General features: G+C 37.8%; 1 protein-coding gene across 1 annotated transcript in view; it reads right to left on the bottom strand.

Annotated features, from left to right (window-relative positions):
• The window catches only part of KIF27 (kinesin family member 27), a 108,837-nt gene that overhangs the window by 70,639 nt on the left and 11,501 nt on the right, over positions 1–26,697 (bottom strand). The window contains 3 exon segments of the mRNA XM_043983829.1: positions 1,247–2,223; positions 19,769–19,916; positions 19,918–19,970. Coding sequence (XP_043839764.1) covers positions 1,247–2,223; positions 19,769–19,916; positions 19,918–19,970 — 1,178 coding nt within the window.

Genomic DNA, 26,697 nt, shown 5'->3' with positions numbered 1-26,697 from the left:
CCTCCCCTTGGATATGAACTTTGTGGAGTTCAGGTCACAGGCATTTTGGGAGCCCAAAGGGAAAAAGTTCTTCCTCATCTACATGCAGATTCACTACTTCCATGCTCTAATAATTCTCCCTTCCCCTTCTGCCCTTCGAGGTAGTTCACTCTCCCTGGGCCCTTGGCCTGGTTTAAGGCCAAGTCATGTTACTGTCCCAAAAAGTCTATGTGATAGCTAGAGGGTTAATCAGAATTTACTACAACAATAGCACTAAATAAATACTAATATTAAAAACCCAGAAAATGTTGCAAATGTGTTTGAGAAGCAGAGATATAGCATTTAAGACTATTTTGGGGGGACTGGACCTGTGATTTCATTGGCAGGTATAGGGAGCTCTTGGTGAGAACCTTTGTCTAATGACTACAACAACTTGATTGTCTTGCAGAGCTGCCTGGGGGTACTGACAGGTGAAGGGACTTGCCCAGGGTCTCACAGCTAGTCTTTGTCCCAGGGGAGACTTGAACCTACATCTTCCTAATTTCCAGGCCAGCTCTCAAACCAGAATGTCACCATGCCTCTCCTGTTTTAAGACAATGCTACATTTAAACACATAAGACTTACAAAGAGAATATAGCTTTCTCTCTCATGTGTAATTATAGCTAGCTAAAATGCTAAATTTTCTTACCATGTTTTTTACTTTAAAAATATATATAATTCAGGGGCAGCTAGGTGGCACAGTGGATAAAGCACTGGCCCTGGATTCAGGAGGACCTGAGTTCAAATCCAGCCTCATACACTTGACACTTACTAGCTGTGTGACCCTGGGCAAGTCACTTAACCCTCATTGTCCTGCAAAAAACCCCCAAAACCCAAAAATATATATAATTCAGGAATAAGAAATCTCTTTTCTTTTAAGGATCACATAGCCCCAGGGGAGAGGGAGAACATACCTTGTTGCAAACCACATAAGTCAAAAACAATTTAATTCTGGGATATTTTTAACTACAAGACAAACACTTTTTAAATGTACCAGTTAATTGTCCTATGAACTAAGCACAGAGTATATAAAACCCTTAAATACAATATATATTTCCATTGCATATTAGGTTAAGTTAAAATAGGAATAAGGAGAGTTGATGGAAAAAGAAGAGGAAAACAAAAAACGATTAAGATTTTCTCATGGTCCTTTAAAGTCTCTAAAATTTTCTAAAATATTCTCCAAAATTTCCATTTCAATTTAGTCTTTAAGGTTATATCTAAATACCTGGCATTTTTTAAGTTCCCTCTTCAGCTGGAGAACTGTAATGTGGTGTGGTCCATCTTGCACATGGCCCATTCCTTGGTTACTTTTGAATGGGTTTGAAATGTCCTTCTTCATCTCCTGGGTCATGTTGAACCATTCTTGTAATCGGTGTTGCTGACTTTGTGTTAAATTAACAACGTCTTTTAGGTCAGCCAGGAATGTAAAGGCCTCTTCAATACAATTTTGGTAACCAAAACACTCGCCTTGAAGCTGGGCTACTTGCTCTTCAAGAGAATGGATCCGACTCTTATCTCTGTTCACATCCTGGGATAGCTGAGTAGCCTGGCTCAGGGCACTGGCTTGTTGACTCTGCAAAGCTTCTCGAAGCAGTTTTATCTCAAATTCCATCTCATCCATCCTGTCCCAGTCAGGGTTGTAGTTTACAATAGGTTTGTTTCTGATGTTCCTTGCTCGGTTAGCGTATTTGAGAGAATTGAGAGATTCATCAAAATCAGAGGACGACGGGCTGATACATGTTATCATCACAGTCTTCGCATTGCCTCCCAGGGAGTCTTTTAGGATCCTGGTAATTTTAGCATCCCTGTATGGGATGTGTGTGCCCTTCTTGCGTGGGTCTCCAAGAGCACTTATTACATTTCCTAAAGCCAGCAACCCACTGTTGATCTGAATGGACTCTTTGAACCGTTCACCTGTATTCCCAGTTTTAGTTGCTCTTTCTGACCCAGCCAGATCCACAAAGTGGAATTTTGAAACAATTTGTCGAGCAGATTGCTGAGATATATCTTGAGCCATTTCCATACTTTTCCGACATGGTGAAAAATCCTGTTGGCTAATGCTGATTGTGAAAACAGCATGAGATCGACTAGAGTGCTCATTCATTTGCGTTGTACCTGTGTGACGAGCTGCATTACCCATTTCCAAAAGGCTCATCACTTCATCTGCATTCTCCACTGAACATTCTTTGGCACCAACAATCACTTTAAAAAGTAAAAGAGTTTTAAGAACCACTAGTTTTCAGTCAAGATTCATTATAAATTTTATTACTGGACAACAGTCCTAAATTCTAAGACTACCCATCCAACATAGCTACCACAAAAAATTGGGAATGCTTTTAAAGTATTACAGGAATAGTTTGTAATGAGTGGTAGCTTGACATTTGAGGGGGGGAAAGATGTATTTTAAAAGAACCAACATTTAAACTTTACAAAATTAAATGCACAAATTATAAATTCATGGTTATAATCACAATTTTAAATATGTAAGTTAAAAACATTCTAACAGCAGTTATTTACTAACTATAGAATATTATTTTTTTGTTATAAACCTTTGTATGTCTATTGTACTTAAATGTGGCAAAACTGTTACTGGCATTTTATATCCTATTAATTTTCTAACAAAATTAACAATTTTTAAATAATAAAAGCGAGATTCCACATTTATTCAGTATGAAATGCACAGTAAAAGTGACGTTTTAGAAAAACTCTTCAGTTCCTTAAGTAAAAAAATACAAATCAACTTTGCATGGTGACCAATACTTTAACTGCATATTTCAAAGATGTGTGCAATTTCATCAATGTTGGTATTCCCTCGCCATTGAAGACTATAACCCCTGACACACATTAATAAAATGTCTTCGAGTTGCTATACCCCTCAAAAAGTCGTCACTTCCTGGTCAGCCTTCTGGTGATCAGTCGAGTAGACTGATTTTAGCTAGTCTAGTCCTTGGATGGCAAAGCCTTTCTAGTTGAAGAGGTAATGTGGAAGAGAGGGAAAAGTGTCAGACTTGGAGACTGAAAGACCTGGGTCAAAATCCTGATACTATCTGTAAGACAGGGTGGGGGTATGGGGGGGTGTAAGACATTTAACATCTGTGTGCCTCAGTTTCCTCATCTATAAAAAGGAGATAATACTTATTGAACCTGTCTCACAGGGTTGTTGTGAGATGCAAGTAAGATAAATAGCTTTGCAAACCTTGTAAGACACTATATCAATTTCAGGGTTTATTATTATTAGGTAGATATTCCAAAGCTTGTAATCTCAGCTAGTTCAGCCTTCAAAGGCTGAATATAAAGTATGACTGTTAGCTTTAGACATGGACTTTAGACTGGAATAAAGCCTTACTGGAGAATGAGCATTTTATTCATTTTCAAATATCCTAAGAATGACTAAATAAACTTTGGCTGTGACTTACATAGAAAAGTTATAAGAATTCAGATAAAAGAATGCATTTGGATGTATTAAAGCTTACAAATTGATACCTGCATAGACTCCCAATCTTTTTTGGGAAAGGAGCTACTTTTAACTTACTTAACTGAAATCTGTAGGTTGATTGTAAGACCCATGAGCAAGTGGCATGGATGTAGTACTCATGAGCCACTAGGAAGCCAAACATTTCCAACATAATTCTCGTGTTATTTCAATGCAGGGAAGGAGTCATGAAAATGGCTAGCAGCTAGGCAGCACAGCTTATAGAGTGCCAGGCCTGGAGTCAGGAAGACTCATCTTCCTGAGTTCAAATCTGGCCTCAGACATTTACTAGCTGTTTAACCCCGGGCAAGTCACTTAACCCTGTATGTATAGTTTTCTCATCTGTAAAATGCGCTGGAGAGGGGCAGCTAGGTGGCGCTGTGGATAGAGCACCAGCCCTGGAGTCAGGAGGACCTGAGTTCAAATCCAGCCTCAGACACTTAACACTTACTAGCTGTTTGACCCTAGGCAAGTCACTTAACCCCAATTGCCTCACCAAAAAAAAAAAAAAAAAGGGCCGGAGAAGGAAATGGCAAACTACTCCAGTACCTTTGCCAAGGAAATCTCAAATGGAGTCACAAAGAGTCAGACATGACTGAAAAAGACTGAACACAAAAACATGTTAGTGGTTGGCTCCTAGTCACACCTTCCCTCTACCTATTAGAAACTCACACTGATGGTTTCCACTTGGGCTCCAAAAATAGATCCATCAATCCATACTGACCATTTGAGGACTACTGTACTATGTGATTTACAGCAACCAAAATTAAGTGCCAAGTACCTTAAACCCTCTACATTACTGGTATCTGTGACCTCACAGCACAGGATTATATTAGCTTATTATCAGCACCAGTACCAGTCATTCCAAGACAATTTCAATGGGTCATTCAAAGAGACCTCAAAATTAAACCTTTAAAATATCCTGCCATAGACTACTGTCAGAAATAAGCTGATCAGGGGCAGCTAGATGGCGCAGTGGATAGAGCACCGGCCCTGGAGTCAGGAGTACCTGAGTTCAAATCCGGCCTCAGACACTTAACACTTACTAGCTGTGTGACCCTGGGCAAGTCACTTAACCCCAATTGCCTCACTAAAAAAAAAAAAAGAAAAAGAAATAAGCTGATCCTTCATGACCTACAAGCAAAATATGGCATGGATGTGACATCCCTTTTACATGTGATATATGTCATGGATTGTATGCAGCAAGGCAAATCTCAATTTAGAGGTGTTTAATTTCTGGCTATCTGGACTTGAGGCACTCAGTGACTAATATCCATGATATAAACATACAGCAGGCAAGCAGATAAACCACAAGCCAATTTATGTATATTTGCTTGATGATAACATTCATTCTCCCTGGCTCTCGGCCTCATTTGACTAACATAGCCCTAACTATGGTCCAAATCTCCCCCATAAACCTCAGATTCAGTCCTTCTCCCTAAGGCCCTCACAATTTCTTATCCTGTGTAATTCTTTTTCGTGTCCTCCCATATCTTCTCTGCAAAAAGATTCACCCAGTACCAGGGAAGAACTTGGGCTATCCAGCCTTCCAAGATCACTATATAACTATATAGTTAGAACTCTATAACCGGCCCAACTTCCTTTTCCTTTCAGAATTCTTCTGAATGATAATCTTTTATGACACATTTTGTACACAAATCAGCACCAAGAATATGCTGTATTCCATTTGCACCCACCACATGTCTCCAATGCCCTTGAGGTCATCCAAAAATGTCATTCTCCAAAGATTGTTATGTTCTATGATTTTCAGCTGCAGAACATCAGATGTAAGAGAATAATGGTGTTAAAAAGGAGACATTTTTTGTTTCAGGGAGCAGCCTGCAATTGCTGAACACACCACACAATCTCCCAAGTGTAATCCAAACCACTCCCTTCCTCCTATTCAGTTCTGGGCATAGCTCCCAGCCCTTCTACCATGACTGCCCAAGATATATGTATTGTTAGACTAACTTAATGGGTGGTCCATCTGATTACATAGGAAAACCTGGAAAATGGGTGTTCTTCATTCACCTGGTTTTTCCTACGTGTACTGTTAGGCTGAACTCTTCTGAGATGTGAAGTTGATTTAGGAGGTTTGATGAAATCAGCACAATGTTATCTGTGAACATAAGCATCTAGAAAGCCTCACCATCTAAGCGGGCCAACTTTTCCATTTGAACTCTAGGCTAAAAATCTTCAACGACAAGGATGAAAAAGTTTGATGAGCTTAAATTCTCCTTGTATTGTGCTTTGCCTAATATTGATAACCAGGGAGTATGCCGTTAGGACTACCTTTGTTCTACTGTGTCAAATTTTTTTTGTAAATCAACAAAAAATAAACACAGCAAGTTCTTATATTTTCTATATCTTTCATAGGATCACTCACTCAATCATGTACCTGGATTTTCATAACAACGCTCTTTCCTGGTTCTCCTCCTACTTGTCTGTCCACTCTTTCTGTCTCCTTTGCTGGAAATTCTATGTCCCATCCCCATCCCTATGGGTGTCCTCCCTCATCTTTCCTCTAAACTATTGCAATATCCTCCTCATTGTTTTCCCTACTCGAAATCTTATCCTTCTTCAATCCATCTTCCACTCAGCCATCAAAAGTTGTCTTTTCCACGCTTAAGGAGTTTCAATGATTCCCTGCTGCTTCTAGGATAAAACTCCTGTATTTGGAACTAAAAATCTTTCACAATCTGGCTCCCACATACCTTTCCAGGCTGATTTTCTATTACACTCCCTATGTGCTTTATGTTCTAGCCAAAATGGCTTCCTTGCTGTTCCCCATCCATGACCTTCCATCTCTTGCCTCCAGACTTTGTAATTATACCCAGAATGGACTCCTGTCTACTACTCTTTGCCTGCTGTAATTCCTAGCTTCTTCCTTCAAGGCTCCATCTAAGTGCCACTTCCTTAATAAGGCCTCTCCTGATCTCAAGGTATTAGGACCTTCTCTCTTACCCCAAATCCTTTGTATATAGTTTGTATTTACTCATTTCTACAATGGCTGCATTCCTTGTCCCAACCCCTCCACCCCCTACCCCAGGTCCCACAATCATAGAATGTAAGCTCCTTGACAACAAGGGCTGTTTCATTTCACATTTGTATCCCCAGCACTTAGCACACTGTAGACACTTAGCAAGTGTTTATTGAATAATTAATGAATCCTTTGGTGCCATTTTCACTTCCTTTATATAAGGGAGGAGCGAAATGTCCAAGTCCAGAGACAGTGATTCAATTATCATCAATGGCGAAAATAGCTTGTCATATAAATGTCAATAGATCTACTCAATTTTTCATTTGTCTGTTGTCTTCCTTTTATCTTTAACATGATCTGAAGCTAAAATGTCTTCACTCTTCTCACATCAAACTTTCTGAACTTATTTTTCCCTCTGCTGTTCTCCAATGTTTTATTAGGCAAAACTACTTGTTATCTTGGTGGTGAGGTGGCATTCTGGATAGAGTCAGGAAGATCTAAGTTCCAATCCTGTCCTCACACACTTAACTGGCTATGTAATCAATGTATTTTGCCTCTGTCTACCTCAGTTTTCCCAACTGTAAAATGGGAATAATAATTGCATTCACCTCTCAAAGCTGTTGTGAAGATACAATTAGATAATATAAGCAAAGTATTTTGCAAATCTTGAAGCACTATATAAATGCAGGTTGTTATTATTATTATCTTCCAATATTATCCTCCATAAGACTTTTGCAAATGACTTTCTATTCTAAACCAATGAAGCCCTTCGCTTCCACATTTTTCCTATGGCTGAGAGGGTCTAAGGGATCTTCTGGCCTCTTTATTTTGGCAAATGATTTGACATTGATTAAACATCTTAAGGAAATGCCAATAGTCTTCCATATGTGTCTTTTTCTTTATCCACTTATTTTTCAGTATCAATAGCTTTTTTTTTTACTGTTAATTTAGATCTATTGTGATTGTAGGCTATATCTTCATCTTATATTTGTTCTTTTATGTTGTTATTGATTTTTAGCATTTCCTCAAACTATACAATGTTCTAGATTACATATTGAAGCAGATTTGGAAATGATTTTACATTATTAGTCAATTCCTATCTGCTAAGATAGAGCCAAATTAATTTTTATACTATGCTTTGCCAAATCAAGTAGCTTCTGATTCTTTAGTTGAAGAAAACATCACTGATACATAGACGTGAGATTTCTGAGTATTCCACATGCTTTATTGTTTTTTTCCTTAAAATCCCGAACTGTGTTTTTCCAATATTTCCCAGCATCTTCCCCTGTACCTGAGAACTCTGTATAAACTGACATAGTTTGGATAATCTCATCAAGTTATTTATCAAGTTTTTCTAATTCTTTACCATCTACCACAGATACTGGCACACAAGTTATAATTAAATTATCTTCATGGTAATCTTTTTGTTTATGCTCAACACAAACACTGACCGAGATGACCTCTTAGTCACCCACAAAATACTTCATATTGCTTTCAGATATAAAAAAAAAAGGTGCTTGCCCTCCAAGGAAAAACAGTAGCTGTCCTTCCAATTAGCAATATTGAGGTTATCAATATTTATGTGGTTTCATTCTTCTTTTTTTTCAGGGCAATGGGGGTTAAGTGACTTGCCCAGGGTCACGCAGCTAGCAAGTGTCAAATGTCTGAGGCTCGATCTGAACTCAGGTCCTCCTGAATCCAGGGCCAGTGCTCTATCCACTGTGCCACCTAGCTGCCCCCGGTTTCATTCTTCTAATAGAAAGAACTGGAATATTAGTTGTATCCAGAACTGAAAGTCCTACTTTTGAGTCCTTGGCTCAGGTTGGTAAACATTCATCTTGCCCAGTTTCAGGCCCACCGAGCCATCTCCTGGATGTCTCCACGCTGTGCCACTTACACTACACCTTCCACCTCTATCTAGAGCTGAAGGTCGCCTCCACCTATGATTCAAGACTTTTCACCTCATTGTACCTAGTCTCACATCCCACCATACCACTTATGCCATGATGCTTCACATGAAGCCCCATTGCTCTCTACTCCCAACTCTAGCTCTGAAAACTAATCAATGAACACTGCTATTCCTAATATGGACAAGCTTATTAATCAGCCTGTAAATCCAAATATCATTCACTTTGTCTTCCCTGTCCAAAACACTCCTAGATGTGTGGTATTCCTCTATTAAATATGTACTTTTTTTTTTTTTTAAGTGAGGCAATTGGGGTTAAGTGACTTGCCCAGGATCACACAGCTAGTAAGTGTTAAGTGTCTGAGGCCGGATTTGAACTCAGGTACTCCTGACTCCAGGGCCGGTGCTCTATCCACTGCACCACCTAGCTGCTCCAAATATGTACTTTTAAAGGGCAGAGATTATTTCTAGCTTGTTAGTATTAGTACCTTTAGTGTATAGTTTGATGCCTGCCACTTAGTAAACACTAAATAGATTCTGTTTCATTCGTTTATGTCAACCAAATGATTGTTGAACAAAGATCTCGAATTTAGAGTCCCAGCTATTAAAACAATGTTTATAAATGGTTTACCAATTCTAATTCCTACTACCCCCTCTGCACCTTCTTCTCTATTCTGCCACCACTACCATGGAAGTATTAAAGGGCTACACAGAACCGAGGTACATTTTGTTTTTCACTGTCTCACTAATGATCATGGGCAAAGAATCCATCTTCTAGGGATAAATCTATTGTGACAGCTTTCTCCACATTTAGCTAAGCCAATGGTCTTTGCATATATGCTTAGTATACTCTGGACACAACATTCAAAGCCCTGGCAACTTAAAGAACTTATCAAAACTTGTATTCTGCTTGCATAGTTTTTGAAAACACAGAACTACCTCCATGCCATAATCAGGCATCAAGGAAAGGTTCAAATTATTTAGAAACCATTCCCATGTTATGTTCAATCTTAAAAATGACTGCTAATGAGGGAAAATGCAGGTTTTGTTGTTAACAGTTGGTATTTACTATTATAAAAGGCGAAAAAAATTAGGCTTGTGGCTAAAATGACAAAGCTTGATGTTTCAGTATCAAACTCAGTGCTGAGAGCCTTTGAGCTTGGCCAACATTCTATTTAAAACTTTGAGGTGTTTTGACAATGTTAAACAATCATATGATTGAGGGATCAAAGAATGAAAATTTCATTTCAAATGAGGTTGATTCATGCATTTTAAAAATGCAATTCTAAGGGGGCAGCTAGGTGGTGCAGTGGATAGAGCACCGGCCCTGGATTCAGGAGAACCTGAGTTCAAATCCAGCCTCAGACACTTAACACTTACTAGCTGTTGTGACCCTGGGCAAGTCACTTAACCCCAATTGCCTCACAAAAATTAAAAAATTAAAATGCAGTTGTGTCCTCTATAACATCAGGAGGTACAAAGTAAAGCTGCTGGGTTGATCAAATTGTAATTCAAGAAAAGAGAAAAAATTTGCTCTTGAAAGTCAGAAGAATCAACCTGATCTCTAAAGTCTAATTTTTGATACTAGGAAATCTGTAACAGGGAAAAAAGGCATGACCACAGAAATCCCTAGATCAATACTTCATGAGGAACAGGCCTGTGCTCCTTATGAAAACCTTCTGAATTCCCTGTGATGAAAGTGTTCCTTTCGACTCTTTTTTACATGTAGAAATAATGAAGAAATTTACCAGAGATGAGAAGAATTCTGTGAGGTATACTATGTTAGGGTATCATTCCAAGTGGCAAGGAAATAACTATGTTGCCCTGTACTATGACCATTTTGGAAAATCTAATACTGTACAGGTGCTACTTGTACTTAATTAAATATGCTACTTATAGTTATTTCTATAAAAATATGGAAATCAGGCCTTTGGTCAAGAATATAACCTGAAATGTTTAAACCTTAGAATAGGCTACACAAGATAATACAGAAACTTGGTGACAAAGGTGGCATTTTCTTCTCTTCTGTCACTTGAAGGTCACGACTTTAAAGGAGTAAATGGGAAGGAAAATAGCAAGATAGAATGCATTCAAGTAAAAAAATTGATTTTCTGGATTTTAATTTGCAGTATTTTTATGATAGGTTCCTGGGTAGGGACTGAATATATCCAAAGTCCTAGAAGAATATGGTCAGTAGAACTCTCCAATCTAAGCAAGAGAGTTTTAAATGAAAGTGTTTCAAAGAGAAAAATAACCACATAAGCTGTAAAAATTGATACCAAGGTAGAAACAATAGGAATAGGAGAGAAAGAAAAACAGAGGTGGTACTCAGTCATTCATCAGAAAATGTAACCAGAAAGAGGTTGGGACTAATACTTGTGAACTTATGGTTTTATGTTCCAAAGTACAAAGTACAGGTAATAAACAAAGTAAACTTGAAATTTTAATATAAAGAGGTAAAAGCAACTTCTTAGCTATCTCAGAAATTTGGTAGAATGGTACTCAACTGGAACACGTGAATATATACCACTATGAAAACTGGCACTTGATCAATGAGAGAGAGAAGTGATATTACTATAGAACTTTACATAACAAATTGCTTAGACATAGCAAATAAGATGTTCTCCCCACCCCAAAAAAGAGTAACAAAGTGGAAGTAAAAAGGTCCTTGGATGAAAAATGAGCATGCATCATGCATCCTTAGAGTTTGTAATAATCAAAGAAAGACTTAATCAGATCTATTATGCTCCATACATTAGGAAAGCATATTTTAAAGTTCAGCAAAAAGCTAGACAAATGTGATCTCAGAGCCAGAGTCTCTAAAACAAAAGAATTTTAGATGGGAAAGTCTCAAAAATCTTGACAATATAATCACAAATGATCCAAACAAGAAAGAAAATAGAGAATCACATAAAATGTGGCTATATATAACAGTGCATGTTTATTTCAGATTTTAAAGTAACAGGCACACAAGATGGAAGAAAGGAGGGACATGTAACTAAGAACAGGGCAAGGAATGGCTCAGAAGTATAAGTGGAGTCCAGAAAGGTGCAGTTTTGGAGTTAAGACTTGAAAAAATTATAAGGAAATTTTTTAAAGTTTTTTAAAGGATTGTATGGAACAAGCTAAAAAAACCCCTCAAAATTAGATAGATTCTCTGATTAGGGCAAATGATGTTAACAGACAACAGAGAGAAAGCAGAATGACTCAAGTACTATTTTACTTCCATCTTCTTTGAAGGAGGCAAATGACTTCCAAAGTATAAAGAGTTCCTAATGCAGAAATATGTTTAATGTTATTATGTGTATATATACATATACATATACACACACACACATATAGATATAGCCATAGATATAAATATAGATATAACCTATATCAGATTACCTGCTGTCTAGGGAAGGTGGGAGGGAGGGGGAAAAATCTGAAATTGGAAAGCTTGTATAAACAAAGTTGAGAACTATCTTTACATGTAACGGGGAAAAATAAAATACTTTATTACAAATAAAAAAAAGTATAAAGAGTAAAACAAATATGGTAAGAAACCACCTCATTGCTTTAAATGAGTTCAAGTCTTTGAGCAAACTTATAGGAACTGATAATGACTGAAATAAGCAGAACTAGTGGAACAGTTTACATGATGACTACAATAACAACAAGAAAAACAGCACTGAACAAATTTAGAATTCTGGTCAATGTGGTATTCAATCATAATGTCAAACTGGTGATTGTGAAATAGGCCTACCATCTCTTGGCAGAGAGGTGAGAAATGAGGCATACTTTTCAGAATTGGCCTATGTCTTGATTGGTTTTGCTTAATTATACTTATTTGTAACAAGTGGGGAGAGAAAGAAAGAAGCCACTGGAAAGAAACAATATTTTTAAAAGAGGAAAGATCAGGGACAGCTAGGTGGTACAGTGGATAAAGAACCAGCCCTGGATTCAGGAGGACCCGAGTTCAAATTTGGCCTCAGATATTTGACACTTACTAGCTGTGTGACCCTGGGCAAGTCATTTAACCCTCAATAACCCCCCCCCCAAAAAAAAGGAGAGATCATCATTTAAAACATTTAAAAAGAAAAAAAATTATTCAATTCTCCAAGCCCAGAGTAATTATATCTCAGAATACAAAAAGCACTATTGTAACTACAGAACCCATCAATAATCTTTGAAGAATTATCAAAGGAGACATTAGAAGAATAGAGACAAAAAATAATATTCAAAAAGGAAGGAACAAATACATAGATCCTCAAGATGATAAAGCAGTGAATCAAATCAACAATATCCTATAAAGAATTATTAAATATATGGCTTATGAGCAACTTAGAAATAGTGATGACTAGGAATCGGTATGTTTTTTATAAATTCAGGTCATGTCAAACTAACATTTCCTTTTTTATTAGGATTACTACAGCAGGAAAATCTACAAACAAAGTAGATGTAGAATTCAGCAAGGCTCTGACAGTGTCTTATGTACTTGTCAAGGATATTGAAAGGAACACTCTTGTTCAAGTAAAGGTGGCATCACATGACTTCTAAGATATATTCCACCCTTTAAAATCCTGTAATATCCTTGAAGAATTTGAAGAAATGTGGGCCCAATGACATATTTAAACAGACTGGCATGTGGCTAAAGATCCATACTCAAAGTGTTAATAAATGGATCAATTGTGAAGGCAGATAACTTAGTGTCATGGAGAGGCTTCAACTCAGGCCTATTCTGTTCGCTATTACTAATGTTGTAGATGAATATACCAATACATATTCATTCACACACCCATATACACACATGCACATCACACTGTGGCATCATGAATCTATCTTAACTGGTGGTTAGAGTAAACAATCTTATTAAATACTGTATGTAAAATTTTTTTAAATTATAAACCTGTAATAGAATTTCTAGAAAATTATTTCCCTTAAAATACCAGTGATGAGTCTGCCCAAGGAGCTTAAGGAAACAGATCTGGATACCTCATCACATTCCTTTACTGACAGAAAAAAAGTACATCTTAATCAACAAGCATGATAATGTGTCTGCTATAAGCCAGTCACTGTGCTAGGAGCTGGGGATATAAAAAGAAAGCAAAACCAAAAACTATGTCTATACCTCGAGATTATATTCTAATGGGGGAGACAACATATATATGTAAGAGGGTGCTCTGTGAGACTTCAGCAAAAGCTGAGGTCAGAAAGGGCTAAAGGAAGGCCTAATTCAAAATGGGCATTTTCAAACCAACAAAGGGATGGAGGACTGTGTAGCTCAATTACATATACAGACACCAGTGAGTCAATGGCCTTGCCTCCAGGGCATTATTAACTGCATTTATAGCTAGGTCTCTAGTTACTCTTCTGAATAAAATCCTCCAGGGAGTATGGGAAAGGAGTGGATTAAATTGGGACTGCAGACCCCAAGGCAAAAGGTAGAGGAGGACTTCACCGAGGAAGGGGCTTTTCAGATCTCACTGGCCTCCATCATTGAGATAATAACAACCTCAGAGTTGAAGTTCTGAGGCAGTTAAAGGAAAGAGCTCCAGCAAATTGTAAGGGGTACTTGCCCTAGCCTAAAGAGTACTACAAAACTCCATTTGAAAAGAATACCACCCAGCTAAAGAGAACCCAATACCATCCAGCCAAATTACTGGCTGAAAGTAGAAAAGACTACAGTTGTCTATCAAAGAATGAGCCCAAGTCCAATGGGTCACTCTACCAAGGAGAGATACAGCACCCTGCAAAGAGCCCAGAGACCAAATACTCTCCCCAGTCCAGTTGAGCAATAACAGCTCAGTGGCAGCACAGCCTGCCTGATACTGTCTGGCAGCTGCTGCCCAGTGATAGAGTGGCCTGATTGACCCAATTCAATAGTAGTCAAGCCCAGTAAGGAGTCAGAACAAAAAACTAAACAATCTGACTGAGCCATCCCAAGAGCAAACTGGACTTTCCAGCCAAGATACCATATCTTACAAGGAACAAGCTCAGTTGAGCCACTGTCTGTCCAGTGAAGACACTGTATCCCATGAAGAGATAACCCAGTTGACGGGGCAGCTAGGTGGCACAGTGGATAGAGCACCGGCCCTGGAGTCAGGAGTACCTGAGTTCAAATCCGGCCTCAGACACTTAACACTTACTAGCTGTGTGACCCTGGGCAAGTCACTTAACCCCAATTGCCTCACTAAAAAAAACAAAAAAAAGAGAGAGAAGAGAGATAACCCAGTTGAGTAGTGGAATGACTTGTTTATCAACAATAGCACATAACGCACAATTAACTTCATATTAAATCTGGAAAGAAAAGAGGACATCAAAACCCTGCAATTCTGAACTTGTAAGTTACCTTGGCTACATATGTTTCCTATATGTGGACCTCACTACCACTATACTTTAAGTTTATGGCCATTTTTCCTGCCTATGAGTTCTGTATTTCTCCCTTGGTGCTAGGGGAAATGTTTTATAATTCTTGGTCTTAATATGTCACTTGAGTAAATGCCTTTCCTAAGTACCAATCTACTGGCTGATTATTCAGAGTAAACACACTGGAGGGGGCTCATAAGCTAGGCTTGGGAAGATAGCCATTTACAGGGTTCCCTTTATAATGCTGAGAGTAGTACTACCAGCTTTTGAGGATTTAACCTGCCAGTGTGAATGGTGGTTGGATAAGTGAGCCTGGAGTCTGGAAGAGGGACTACACATACATTGAAAGATAAAAAATAGAGCAGATAGAAGGTAATTTTTTTGGGGGGGGGGTGAGGCAATTGGGGTTAAGTGACTTGCCCAGGGTCACACAGCTAGTAAGTGTTAAGTGTCTGAGGCCAGATTTGAACTCAGGTACTCCTGACTCCAGGGCCGGTGCTCTATCCACTGCGTCATCTAGCTGCCCATAGAAGGTAATTTTAGAGCCAATGATACTAATAGTTGAGGAAGTGGGATCAAAAAATGAGCCCAAGTCCAATGGATCAGTCTACCAGGGAGAAGTACAGCACCCTGCGAAGAGCCTCCTGGAATAGATAACACTTAGGCTGAATCTTAAAGAGCTAGACCAGGCATTCCAAGAGTCACAGGTTGGAAGGAGAGCATTCCAAGCATGGGGAACACCAATGAAAAGGCATGGATATGGGAGATGAAATCTCTTGTGTGAGGAACAACAAGGAATCCAGTATGGCTGGATCACAAAGTATGTGAAGGGGAGCAGAATGTAAGATAATGGAAAAGACAGGAAAAGGCCAGGTTGTGAGTAGCTTTAAAATGAGGAAAAGAGAATTATACATTTGACCAGAAAGCAATAGGAAACCACTATATTTTATTGAATAGGTGGTGACATGAACAGATATATACTTCAGGAAAATTCCTTCTACAGTTAAGCGGAGGAGGGTAGAGTGGCATAGAGGAGAGACTTAAGACAGGAAGACCAATTTCCCTGTATGTGAAATAGCCTGAAGGCTATTTCAATTGTTCAAGTGAGAGGCAAAGGAAGTCTGAACTAGGGTTGTTGCTGTGTGAATGGAGAGAAAAGATATATGTAAACATTATTAGAGAGAAAGAAATCACAAGATTTGAAAACTGACATATGAAATAAGAGAGAGAGATTTTGAAAAGTTGTGAACCTGAGTAACTGAAATGATGGTTTCTCAAAGTAGAGATAAAGGAATAGTTTTCAGGAAAAGATAATGACTTCTGATTCGGATATACTGAGTTTGAGATGCCTACAGGATAGTGGGACTGGAGCGCATGAGAAAGATAAGGCCAACCAGTAAGACCACTATTAGGTCTGTATTCCAAAGAGATCATAAAAAAGGGAAAAGAACCCACATGTATAAAAATATTTATAGCTGGATATTTATATGTCCTTTTGTGGTGGCAAAGAATTGAAAATTGAGGGGATGCCTATTAATTGGGGAATGGGTGAACAAGTTACGGTATATGGATGTGACAGAGTACTATTGTGCGGTAAGAAATGATGAGCAGGCAGATTTCAGAGAGTTTTATTGGTCTGTTAGTTAGAGGATATTATAGTTACATTTTGCTTGATCCTGGAGATACAGGAAGTGACTAGAGTGTACTGAGTTGGGCGTGAGGGAGATAAGAGGAGGCTGAATGTTAATGTGGTCAAGCCTACACTTTAGGAATAGTCATTGGCAAACTGAGTAAAGGGAGGATTGGAGTGGGAAAAGACTTGCAGCTGAGACACCAATTAAAAGGCTATAGCAATGGTTCAAGTAAGAAGTGCTAAGGGTCTGAACTAGGGTGATGGCTATGTGAGTGGAAAGAAAGGGATATATGTGAGAAATGTTGTAAAGACAGCAAATGAAAATAAAGAATAGGTGATCACAAATGATAACTGGATAATTTCAATTATATAAGATGGAAAAGCTCTTGAAAAAGCAATAGAATTGCAATCAGAATTAGAATTAGAAGGTAAATAGTTAACTTGGAGAAAATTTTCACAAAAAAGTCTACTATCCAAGCTATACAGAGAATTGATACCTATATGAGGATATGGATAAAAAGTTCTCAAATAAAGAAATGTAAAACTATTAACAACCATATAAAAATTATCCAAATCACTAATTATAAGAGAAATGCAAATTAAAACTGAAGTTTCACCTCATATCCAGACAGCAAAAAGGAAAACAGCAACTTTTGGAAGTGGTTGTAATGGGACAATAAGCACACCAATGGTACGGCCATAAATTGCTTTAATATCCCAAAATTAATTAGTAACTATAGCCACAAAGTTACTAAACTATGCATATAATTTGGAAATACTACTATTGGGCTTATATTCCCAAAAAGTTTTTAAAAGAACAGATGGGAAGAACCCATATGTACAAGAATATTTATAGCAGTACTTTTTGTTGTAGAAAAAACTGGAAACAAAATACTTACAATAGGTACTCATCAAGTGAGAATGCTTGAACCAAGTGTGAAATACAGATGTCATGGAATTTTATAAATTGATGGAAAATGAAATTAGAAGAATTAAGAGAACAATTTAAGCTCTAACAACAATAATGTAAAGGGAAATTTTGAAAGAACTCAAAACTCTAATCAAAGCATCACAACACAGTAACTTCAAAAGACTCATGATGAAACCCGTTTTCTAACTCTTGGCAAAGAGGTGACAGACAATATATGTAGAATGAGATACACATTCTCTGACATGGCCAATGTAATGATTTGTTTTCTTAGACTACAAATATTTGTTATGAGAATTCTTCCACTCAGAGATGCTGAAGGTGGTAAATTACCAGATAAAGACAGGCACAGAAAAAGCTTCAGTAAAACATTTCCTTTTAGATGCAGAGAAGAAAACAAAAAGATGCAGAAGGAGACGCAAGCAAAGACCAGACATTTTTATTACTATCTTGTTAAAAGTAAAATATAATAAAGTTCCAAAATCAAAACTGTACAACAGAAGTTTTAAGTTTCTTGTGCAATCCCCTTTCTTGTTCATCTTTGTTTACTGAAAGATTTGTGTTTGTTGATCGTTAGGTTCACAATAAAAAATAAAAAGAACATTTAAAAGAAAATTAATTTCTAGCCTGATATACTTTTTGCTGTGTACTGCAACTAACTGGTAATAAAATGTGATCACTGATAAAAAAAGGAAAAAAAAATTAATCTAAATGTTGTAGATGAGGGAAAAGATCATTCACTAGACAGAGGCAGCCTGTAGAGAGGGATACAATGACTTCCAGCCAAATAAGACGAGAGCTGGTGCAGGGGACTAATGTGAAATGAGCCTGGGAAGGTAGGTTGAGGATCATAATGGCAGGTGAGCAAGTTTCCATTCATTCTCCTGAGGAGCACCAAGAGCCACTAATGAGTGCTCTCCTATCCTGCCTCTCCATCCACAAAGGGGCACTGAAATTAGTTTTGAAATCCATTAACTACCATACTTTTCCTGAGTTCCCAGTCTGTGCTCTGGAAAAAACTAGAATAAAGTAAGGAATCAAAAAAAAATCACAACCCTTTAGGGACTCTCCATTTTATAGAGGAGAAAACTGAGATTCCCAGAAGGGTCTTCCCAAAAGGGGAAAGAACTTGCCTAAAGTCACAAGTATATAGTGGTAGAGCCTAGACTATAACCAGACTTTCTGAACACAGAAGTGTTTTCTATCAAGAAAATTATAGGGAGTGGCTAGGTGGCACAGTGGATAAAGCACCGGCCCCTGGATTCAGGAGGACCTGAGTTCAAATCCGGCCTCAGACACATGACACTTACTAGCTGTGTGACCCTGGGCAAGTCACTTAACCCCACTACCCCGCAAAAAAATAAAAAAAATAAGAAAATTATAGTCCTCCCATCCTACTTTTTTTTAAGTTTCTAAATTTAACAACTTGGTTTTAATCTGACAGTAACATATTTTCTGGGATACATAGTACTGTGGATGTTTGGTCCAAAATTGAACAGGAGGAGCAGCTAGGTGGCACAGTGGATAGAGCACTGCCTCTGGAGTCAGGAGGACCTGAGTTCAAATTTGGCCTCAGACACTTGCCAACTTACTAGCTGTGTGACCCTGGGCAAGTCACTTAACCCCAATTGCCTCACCAAAAAAACAAAAAAGAAAAGAAAAGAAAAATTTAACAGGAGAAAGACAGAAGACTATGCTGTACTTGGGAAACTACATGTGTTTTTTTTTTTCAAATCCTAAGCACAAATACCCTAATTTTTAATGCCAACCTTCTCCTGCTGATGTCATATGGCTGTGAAGGTAGGAAAACCTTGATCTTGAAACAATCTTAATTGAAGGTGACTCAAAGGGCAATGGGAAGGAATACAGTACATGTAAACTGGCTATAGCATGCTATCTGTGCACAAACAAATGACAAAGAATATTAGCAATGATATGTATGACTAAGAAAGGAGGTGAGTCAGTAGTGTTGTAAGAGTGAAGGATAACAAAGTTCAAAATAAACTGTCTCCTTTACATTTCTACTATTAATTTCACTTAGGCACAGCCCTGAGTGAAATTACAATAACTGAGTAGGTAAAAAAAAAAATTTAATAAATAACCAATTCTAAGCTTCTATTTTCTTATCTACATGGTTTATCACAAAGTCTACTAGTAATTTATAAACCATTTGCCTTGTTTTGTTTTGTTTTTTTGGTGCAGGGCAATGGGGTAAGTGACTTGCCCAGGGTCACACAGCTAGCAAGTGTCAATTGTCTGAGGTCGGATTGAACTCAGGTTCCTCCTAAATCTAGGGCCCGTGCTTTATCCACTGCGCCACCTAGCCGCCCACCAACCATTTGCCTTTAAGGAAAGGGAAGAATATTTTTGCACATTACTTTCCTTATTTTTTAAGAAGTGAAACAGAGCTAGGGACAAAACTTTTAAGAATTATTAATTAAACATACATCATTGAATTCACTAAAAGTAGGTTTCTTTACCTGTGTTTCCTTTTTCATCTTCTCTGATGTGTAAATCTTTAATTGATGTTTCCAATTCTAGCAGATCTCGGAGGTCTTCCTTATAGACTTCTATGTAAGATACTTTTATGTTAAAATCAATGCTGCTATTTTCAGAAATGCTTTGAACATAGGTCTTGGATGGCACGTGGAATGATACCTTTTTTATCCTCCGCAACTGATGCTGAAAATGTAGAAAAGAGGATGCTACCATAATCTTTTATGAAGACAGATATATGGTGGACATGGATAGGCTGTGAAATACTACCAACAAAGAAATGCACGAGAAAAGCAGCATAAGGATGTCTTTGGAGAAAGGTACAGCCAGAAAAGACAGTAGGACCATCATATGATAAAAGAGAAGGTGAACAATGGCCAGCCCTTGTATTCCACTGAAAGCTATGCAACTGGAAAGGATTCAGAGAAAAGTCCCCACCACATAAGGTGAATCCCCATAGAGGATTCACGGGAAGACATGAGTAAGAGTCATATGACATGAGACAGGGTGGCTAGTTAGGCTGTGATCTACACCAGTAGAGATGTATCTAAATGGAAAAAAGCACAGAGCCCATCAAAATATCAAAGAACACTAGAAGATAAAGGAAATTATGATTCATATTTACGTATATCTCAGTCAAACTTCTGACAAAATCTCTTATGCTACCTTGGAGGCAAGATAGAGAGATGTGGGCTAGGTAGAATGAGAGCACAGATCCATCAAAATACTAAAAAGTGGGGCAGCTAGATGGCGCAGTGGATAGATCACCGGCCCTGGATTCAGGAGGTCCTGAGTTCAAATCCGGCCTCAGACACTTAACACTTACTAGCTGTGTGACCCTGGGCAAGTCACTTACCCCAATTGCCTCACTAAAAAAAAATAAAATAAAATACTAAAAAGTTCTATAAAAATCAATTTCTTGTTTATCAGTTTTTAAAAAATCAGATTTCTAAAGTTTTATAAGTGTTTTAACATATGCATCAATATTGAAAACTGTGAAAGGTGATTTATCTAGTATTCCATAACCTCTGCTATTCATCAATTCTACCTTCCCAATATAACTATTAAAAGTAAAAAATTTTCAACTGACTGAGCTCCAACCTTGTACCTGGCAATATAGAGAGCACAAAGAAGTCTAAGGCCTCATAGGGCCTAAAATCTAGTTGGAAGATAAGATGGATGTAGTAAAAGTTAAAAGATAATGTGGGGGGGCAGCTAGATGGCGCAGTGGATAGAGCACTGGCCTTGGATTCAGGAGTACCTGAGTTCAAATCCGGCCTCAGACACTTAACACTTGCTAGCTGTGTGACCCTGGGCAAGTCACTTAACCCCCATTGCCTTTCAAAAAAAAAAAAAAGATAATGTGGGGCAGCTAGGTGGTGCAGTGGATAAAGCACAGGACCTGAGTTCAATCTGGCCTCAGACACGTGACACTTAACTAGCTGTGTGACCCTGGGCAAGTCACTTAAATCTCATTGCCCGGTTTAAAAAAAAAAAAGACAATGTAACATTTAAACAACACTTGATTTGTCCACCCCTAACCTCTCTCAGTCTCCAGTCTCACATCTACAACTACAGACTGAACATCTTGAATTAGGATGTCCAAAATCCTCCTTTCTTCCTAACTTTCCTATTATCGTAAAAGAGACCATTATCCTCCAGTCACCCAAGCTTGCAACCTAGATGCAATTTCATCATCAATTCTTCACTCATCACCACCCTTCCTCCCAACATCCAGTCTGTTGTCTTTCCAAATATCTCTCCTATTTGTCTCTTTTCTCCTCTGACAGTGCCACCACTCTGTTGCAGGAGAAAGCCCACATCACCTCACACCTGGACTATTATGATATTCTGCTAGTTGGCCTCCAGGCCTCAAGTCTCTTCCCACTCCAGTCCATGCTTTACTCAGTTGCCAAAGTGACCTTAAAGTGCAGATCTGACCCTGTTACCAATCAAATGTTGTGGCTCCCTATTATATCCTGTATTTAATAGAACATCCTCTATTTGGCTTTTAAAGCCCTTCCAACCTGGTCCTTTCCCAGCTTTTCAGTATTCTAGCACCTTACTCTTAGCCCTCCACATACTTTATGTTCCAGTGACACTAGCATCTTTCCTGTTCCTCAGACATGACACTAACATTTTTAACCAAAACTATACAATTCTGATTATTACAGCTTTATAAAAGTTCGAGGTTTGGCAATACCGGCCCCCTTTCATTCCTTCTTTTTTCTAATTTTCCTTGAAAGTAAAGACAAAGTTTTGTTCCTCCAAAAGAATTGCTATGTTGTCTAGGTCTAAAAAGTATACCCTTAGTAATCTGATTCGTATAGCACTTAATCTACAATTTACTTTAGATAACACCAACATTTTTATTATACTGGTGCAGCTCATCCATAACTAATGAAAGCTTTCCAATTACTTGTCTTCCTTAATTTCTAAGAGTGTTTTATAAATACAGTGATATAAACTCATGTGCGTCTTAGTAAGCTAAAGCCAATACATTTTGTGGTTATTTACTCTATAGGAATATTGATGATTTATGTAGATTCATTTCATATCTGCTACTTTACTGAAGCTATTAATCATTTTGATTAACTTCTTTGCTATGTTCTCATAGGTGCACCATGATGTCTGCAAATAGGGAGAATTTTGTCTCATATCTGCTGCTGTGCATATTTTTAATTGTGTTTTTGGTCCTGTAATAGCCAGCACTTTTAGAAGTATGTCAAATAATAGCAGGGAGCAGACACATGTTTGCTTCATCCCTATTTGTACTGGGAGAACTTCTAGCATTTCTCAGTTGCAAAAACAAACAAAAAACCCAAAATATTAGTTGTTGGTTACATACACACACACACACACACACACACACACACACACACACACACAGAGCTTAATTTCTTAGTACTTTGGTATAGGGAACTTGACCAAGGGAAACTCTACTGTGCAGTTTAAGCCCATTATACAGAGCTGCTCACGATACAAAATTAAAGTGACTTGCCTAAAGTCATATAGACAAGTACAGGCCAAATGCACAACTTGGAACCTGAGCTTCTTGATTTCAAAGTCAGCTGTATATACACTTACTCCAGTAATACCTGGGATATATTTAAGAGGTACCCTCCCATAACTATACTTTTTTTAAAGGTTTTATAAACATGAATACAATATTTGGTTATGAAAGGCTTTTTTCCCCTCCATCTATTGAACTGATTTTGTGTTTGTTATTAATGTGATTAGGCTAATTGTCTTCATGTTGAATTACATTTTTGTACCTCTGATATGAATCCAATTTGTGAATTTTCACTATACCCTGTAGTGTCCTTTTAATCACTTTACTTAAAATATTTGTATCAATATTCATTAGTAAGATTGATTGAAGGTTTTTGCTCTTTTGGCCTCTCTGTGGTTTGAGTATTAGGATCATATTTCTCTCATAAAAGGTGTTTGCTTGAGTGCCATCCTTTTCTTTTTTTTTTTTTTGGGGGGGGGGGCAATGGGGATGAAGTGACTTGCCCAGGGTCACACAGCTAGTAAGTGTCAAGTGTCTGAGGCCGGATTTGAACTCAGGTACTCCTGAATCCAAGGCCAGCGTTTTAACCACTGCGCCATCTAGCTGCCCCGGAGTGCCATCCTTTTCTAAATAGTGAAGAATTATTTTTATAGCTTTAATTGTTCTTTAAATGTTTGACAGAATTCATTTTATAAAACCATCAGGTCCAAGGGTTTTTTCTTTGGAAGTTCATTTATAGGTTATTCTATTTCTTTTGCTTAGATTGGGTGGTTTGGAATCCATTTTCTGAACTTAGTTTATATATATTTTTTTGTAGAATTTATCCATTTACTTTCAATTCTCCGTTTCTCAGGCATATAACCATATGTGGTAAGTTTGAATAATTCTCTTTATTTCTTCTGTACTTGTTATGAATTAACCTTGTTCTTTCTTGTCTTGTTCAGTTATTTTTCAGTCGTGTCCGACTCAGTGATGCCATTTGGGGTTTTCTTGGCAAAGATACTGGAGTGGTTTGCCATTTCCTTGTCCAGCTCATTTTACAGATGAGGAAAGTGAGGCAAACAGGGTGAAGTGACTTACCCAGCATCACACAGCTAGTAAGTGTCTGAAGTCACATTTGAATTCAGGAATATGAGTCTTCCTGACCCCAGGCCCAGCATTCAATCCACTGACACCTAGCTGCCCAACTTTATTAGCTCTCTCTTTTAATCAGAGTTTATTAATCTTTTTTTAAAAAACTTATCAATATTATCATCTTTATTTTCAATTTTCTATATTTCACCTCTAATTTTCAAATTTCTTCTTTTGTATTTGTTTCAAAATTGTTAGTTACACTCATTCTTTACTTTATAGTAATAAGGAAAATAAATGTTAATGGCTGAATTTTCCTTACAAATAATGCAGGGTGGCCATCTAATGGACAAAAATAGTGGCTGCAAGCTAACCTGTATGAGCCTACTCCTTACTAACAGGTTGCTAGGAAACCCTCCTTTTTGACCTGGTGCCCAAGAAAACATTACATGGTTAAAAACCGAGTTGGCCTATCCATTCTAATTTAGTTCATACATATGTAGTTGGCTATAATTCTTCTGTTTACAAGAATATTTATGTTTAATAAGAACATCCCATTCATTCTCTAACCTTGCAAAATATAATTCATTATTCATTCAAACTTGAAATACTAATAAAGAGCTAAATTTCAGAGCAGACATATAATAGTTCCTGAATAAAATCCTAAAAAACAAATATTGAAAAATCTTAAAAACAAATTTATCTAAGTACCTACAATTCTTTAGTTTTTAGAAACTTATTAGCCATCTGCCATTTGTTCTTTAAAATAATATGCAAAAAATTATGTGTGAAAAATATTACAGAATGTAATATTTGAAAAAAGCCACATGAAATAAGGCAAAGAAAGTAGAACCAGAAATAGGAGTAGGCACCTTATGACTAAATAAAAGGAAAAATGTAGAAAGAGATATAGAGGCAAACGGACAATGAATTGAAGGGAATAATGAGATCACAATGAACTGTCTCAGGGTTTTCATTACTGCTGCCAATAAAAGGCAGATGCTTTGGGTTGGGGGAGAATTATGGTTAAGAAGATGATGCTTCTGACAGAATTTGGATTCTCAATCATGGCTAGCAATATAATGCTTTTGGCAGGGAAGGAGTACTAAGGATAACAAAAACAGATTTTGAGAACTCTTGCAATTTGGTTCAGAGGGCTTTGAATAGAATAAGGTTGGGGAGGTGCGGGAAGCAAGAAAATAGTTTACGAATATTTTATGAAGTTAAATATCAGAGAGGCCAGCAGGTAACAAAGAAAGTGGTGGGGCTGCTAGGTGGTGCAGTGGATAGAGCACTGGCCCTGAAGTCAGGAGTACCTGAGTTCAAATCTGGCCTCAGACACTTAACACTTACTAGCTGTGTGACCCTGGCAAGTCACTTACCCCAATTGCCTCACTAAAAACAAACAAACAAACAAACAAAGTGGCAGAACAGTAGAAAGGCACAGTGATGTACAAGAAACCAAATCCAAGGAAGGAGTCAATGATCAAACCAATGACTTCAGATATACCAATATATACACAAACTGTGGGATATGTGGTGAACTTGAATTTTTAATGCTAAGTAAAAAAAATGACCTCATAATTAAGTTCAAAGATATTTAATAGAACGGGACTCCTCACTAGAGGGTTATACCTAATTGAAAAGGAAAAGAATGGAAGGGAAGGAAGTAAAGCTGAAGCAAAGTAGTGCTGTATACCAATAAGAAATACTCATGTAAAAAGATCCATAAATAAAGGAGCTAGAAAAGGGGAACCAGCACTTAGGGAAAGCTAAATGGAAAGAGAAACAGAAGCAATACTGCTGTGAGAAAATACCAAAGACAGAGGAAGTGTCAAATACCTGTTACCTAGGATATGCTGCTCACAAGTCTCTCCAGTGCTACCCAAATCAGATTTAAGATGTAATTGGAGGGGCAGCTAGATGGTGCAGTGGTTAAAGCACCGGCCCTGGATTCAGGAGTACCTGAGTTCAAATCCGGCCCTCAGACACTTAACACTTACTAGCTGTGTGACCCTGGGCAAGTCCACTTAACCCCCATTGCCCGCCAAAAAAAAAAAAAAAAAGATGTAATTGGAAGGGGCAGCTAGGTGGTGCAGTGGGTAGAGTACCAGCCTTGGAGTCAGGAGGACCTGAGTTCAAATCCGGCCTCAGACACTTAACAGGTACTAGCTGTGTGACCCTGGACAAAGTCACTTAACCCCAATTGCCTCACCAAAAAAAAAAGATATAATTGGGAATAGGGCAGCTAGGTAGCTCAGTGGATAAAGCACCAGCCCTGGATTCAGGAGGACCTGAGTTCAAACCTGGCCTCAGACACTTGATACTTAACCCTCATTGCCCCACAAAAAAAAAAAGAAAGAAAGAAAATGTAATTGGGAAATACTTAACCAAACTAATTAATTAAATAAATTTAGATAAATAAAAATATAATTAAACATAGATAATATTAATATGCGGTTTTCTAAGTCAATATGCATCCTGCTCTAATCCTTATGTACAATTCAGAGACCCCTATTTTTTTTGAGTTTGGCACCACTACCACAGAACACCTGAAGAGGAGGAAACAAATAATTAAGGATTCTTTTTTTTTTTTTTTTAGTGAGGCAATTGGGGTTAAGTGATTTGCCCAGGGTCACACAACTAGTGAGTATCAAGTGTCTGAGGTAATATTTGAACTCAGGTCCTCCTGAATCCAGGGCCGATGCTTTATCCACTGTACCACCTAGCTGCCCCCATAATTAAGGATTCTTACTAAGGCACATAATAGAGCAGTGACATCCTCTCAAACGGTGAAGAAAGTGACAAGGCAAGTATTAACCTAGAACC

The sequence above is a fragment of the Dromiciops gliroides genome, chromosome 1 (assembly GCF_019393635.1).
Source record: "Dromiciops gliroides isolate mDroGli1 chromosome 1, mDroGli1.pri, whole genome shotgun sequence".
NCBI classification, from domain to species: Eukaryota; Metazoa; Chordata; class Mammalia; order Microbiotheria; family Microbiotheriidae; genus Dromiciops; species Dromiciops gliroides.
This window is presented reverse-complemented; position numbering and strand designations above follow the sequence as displayed.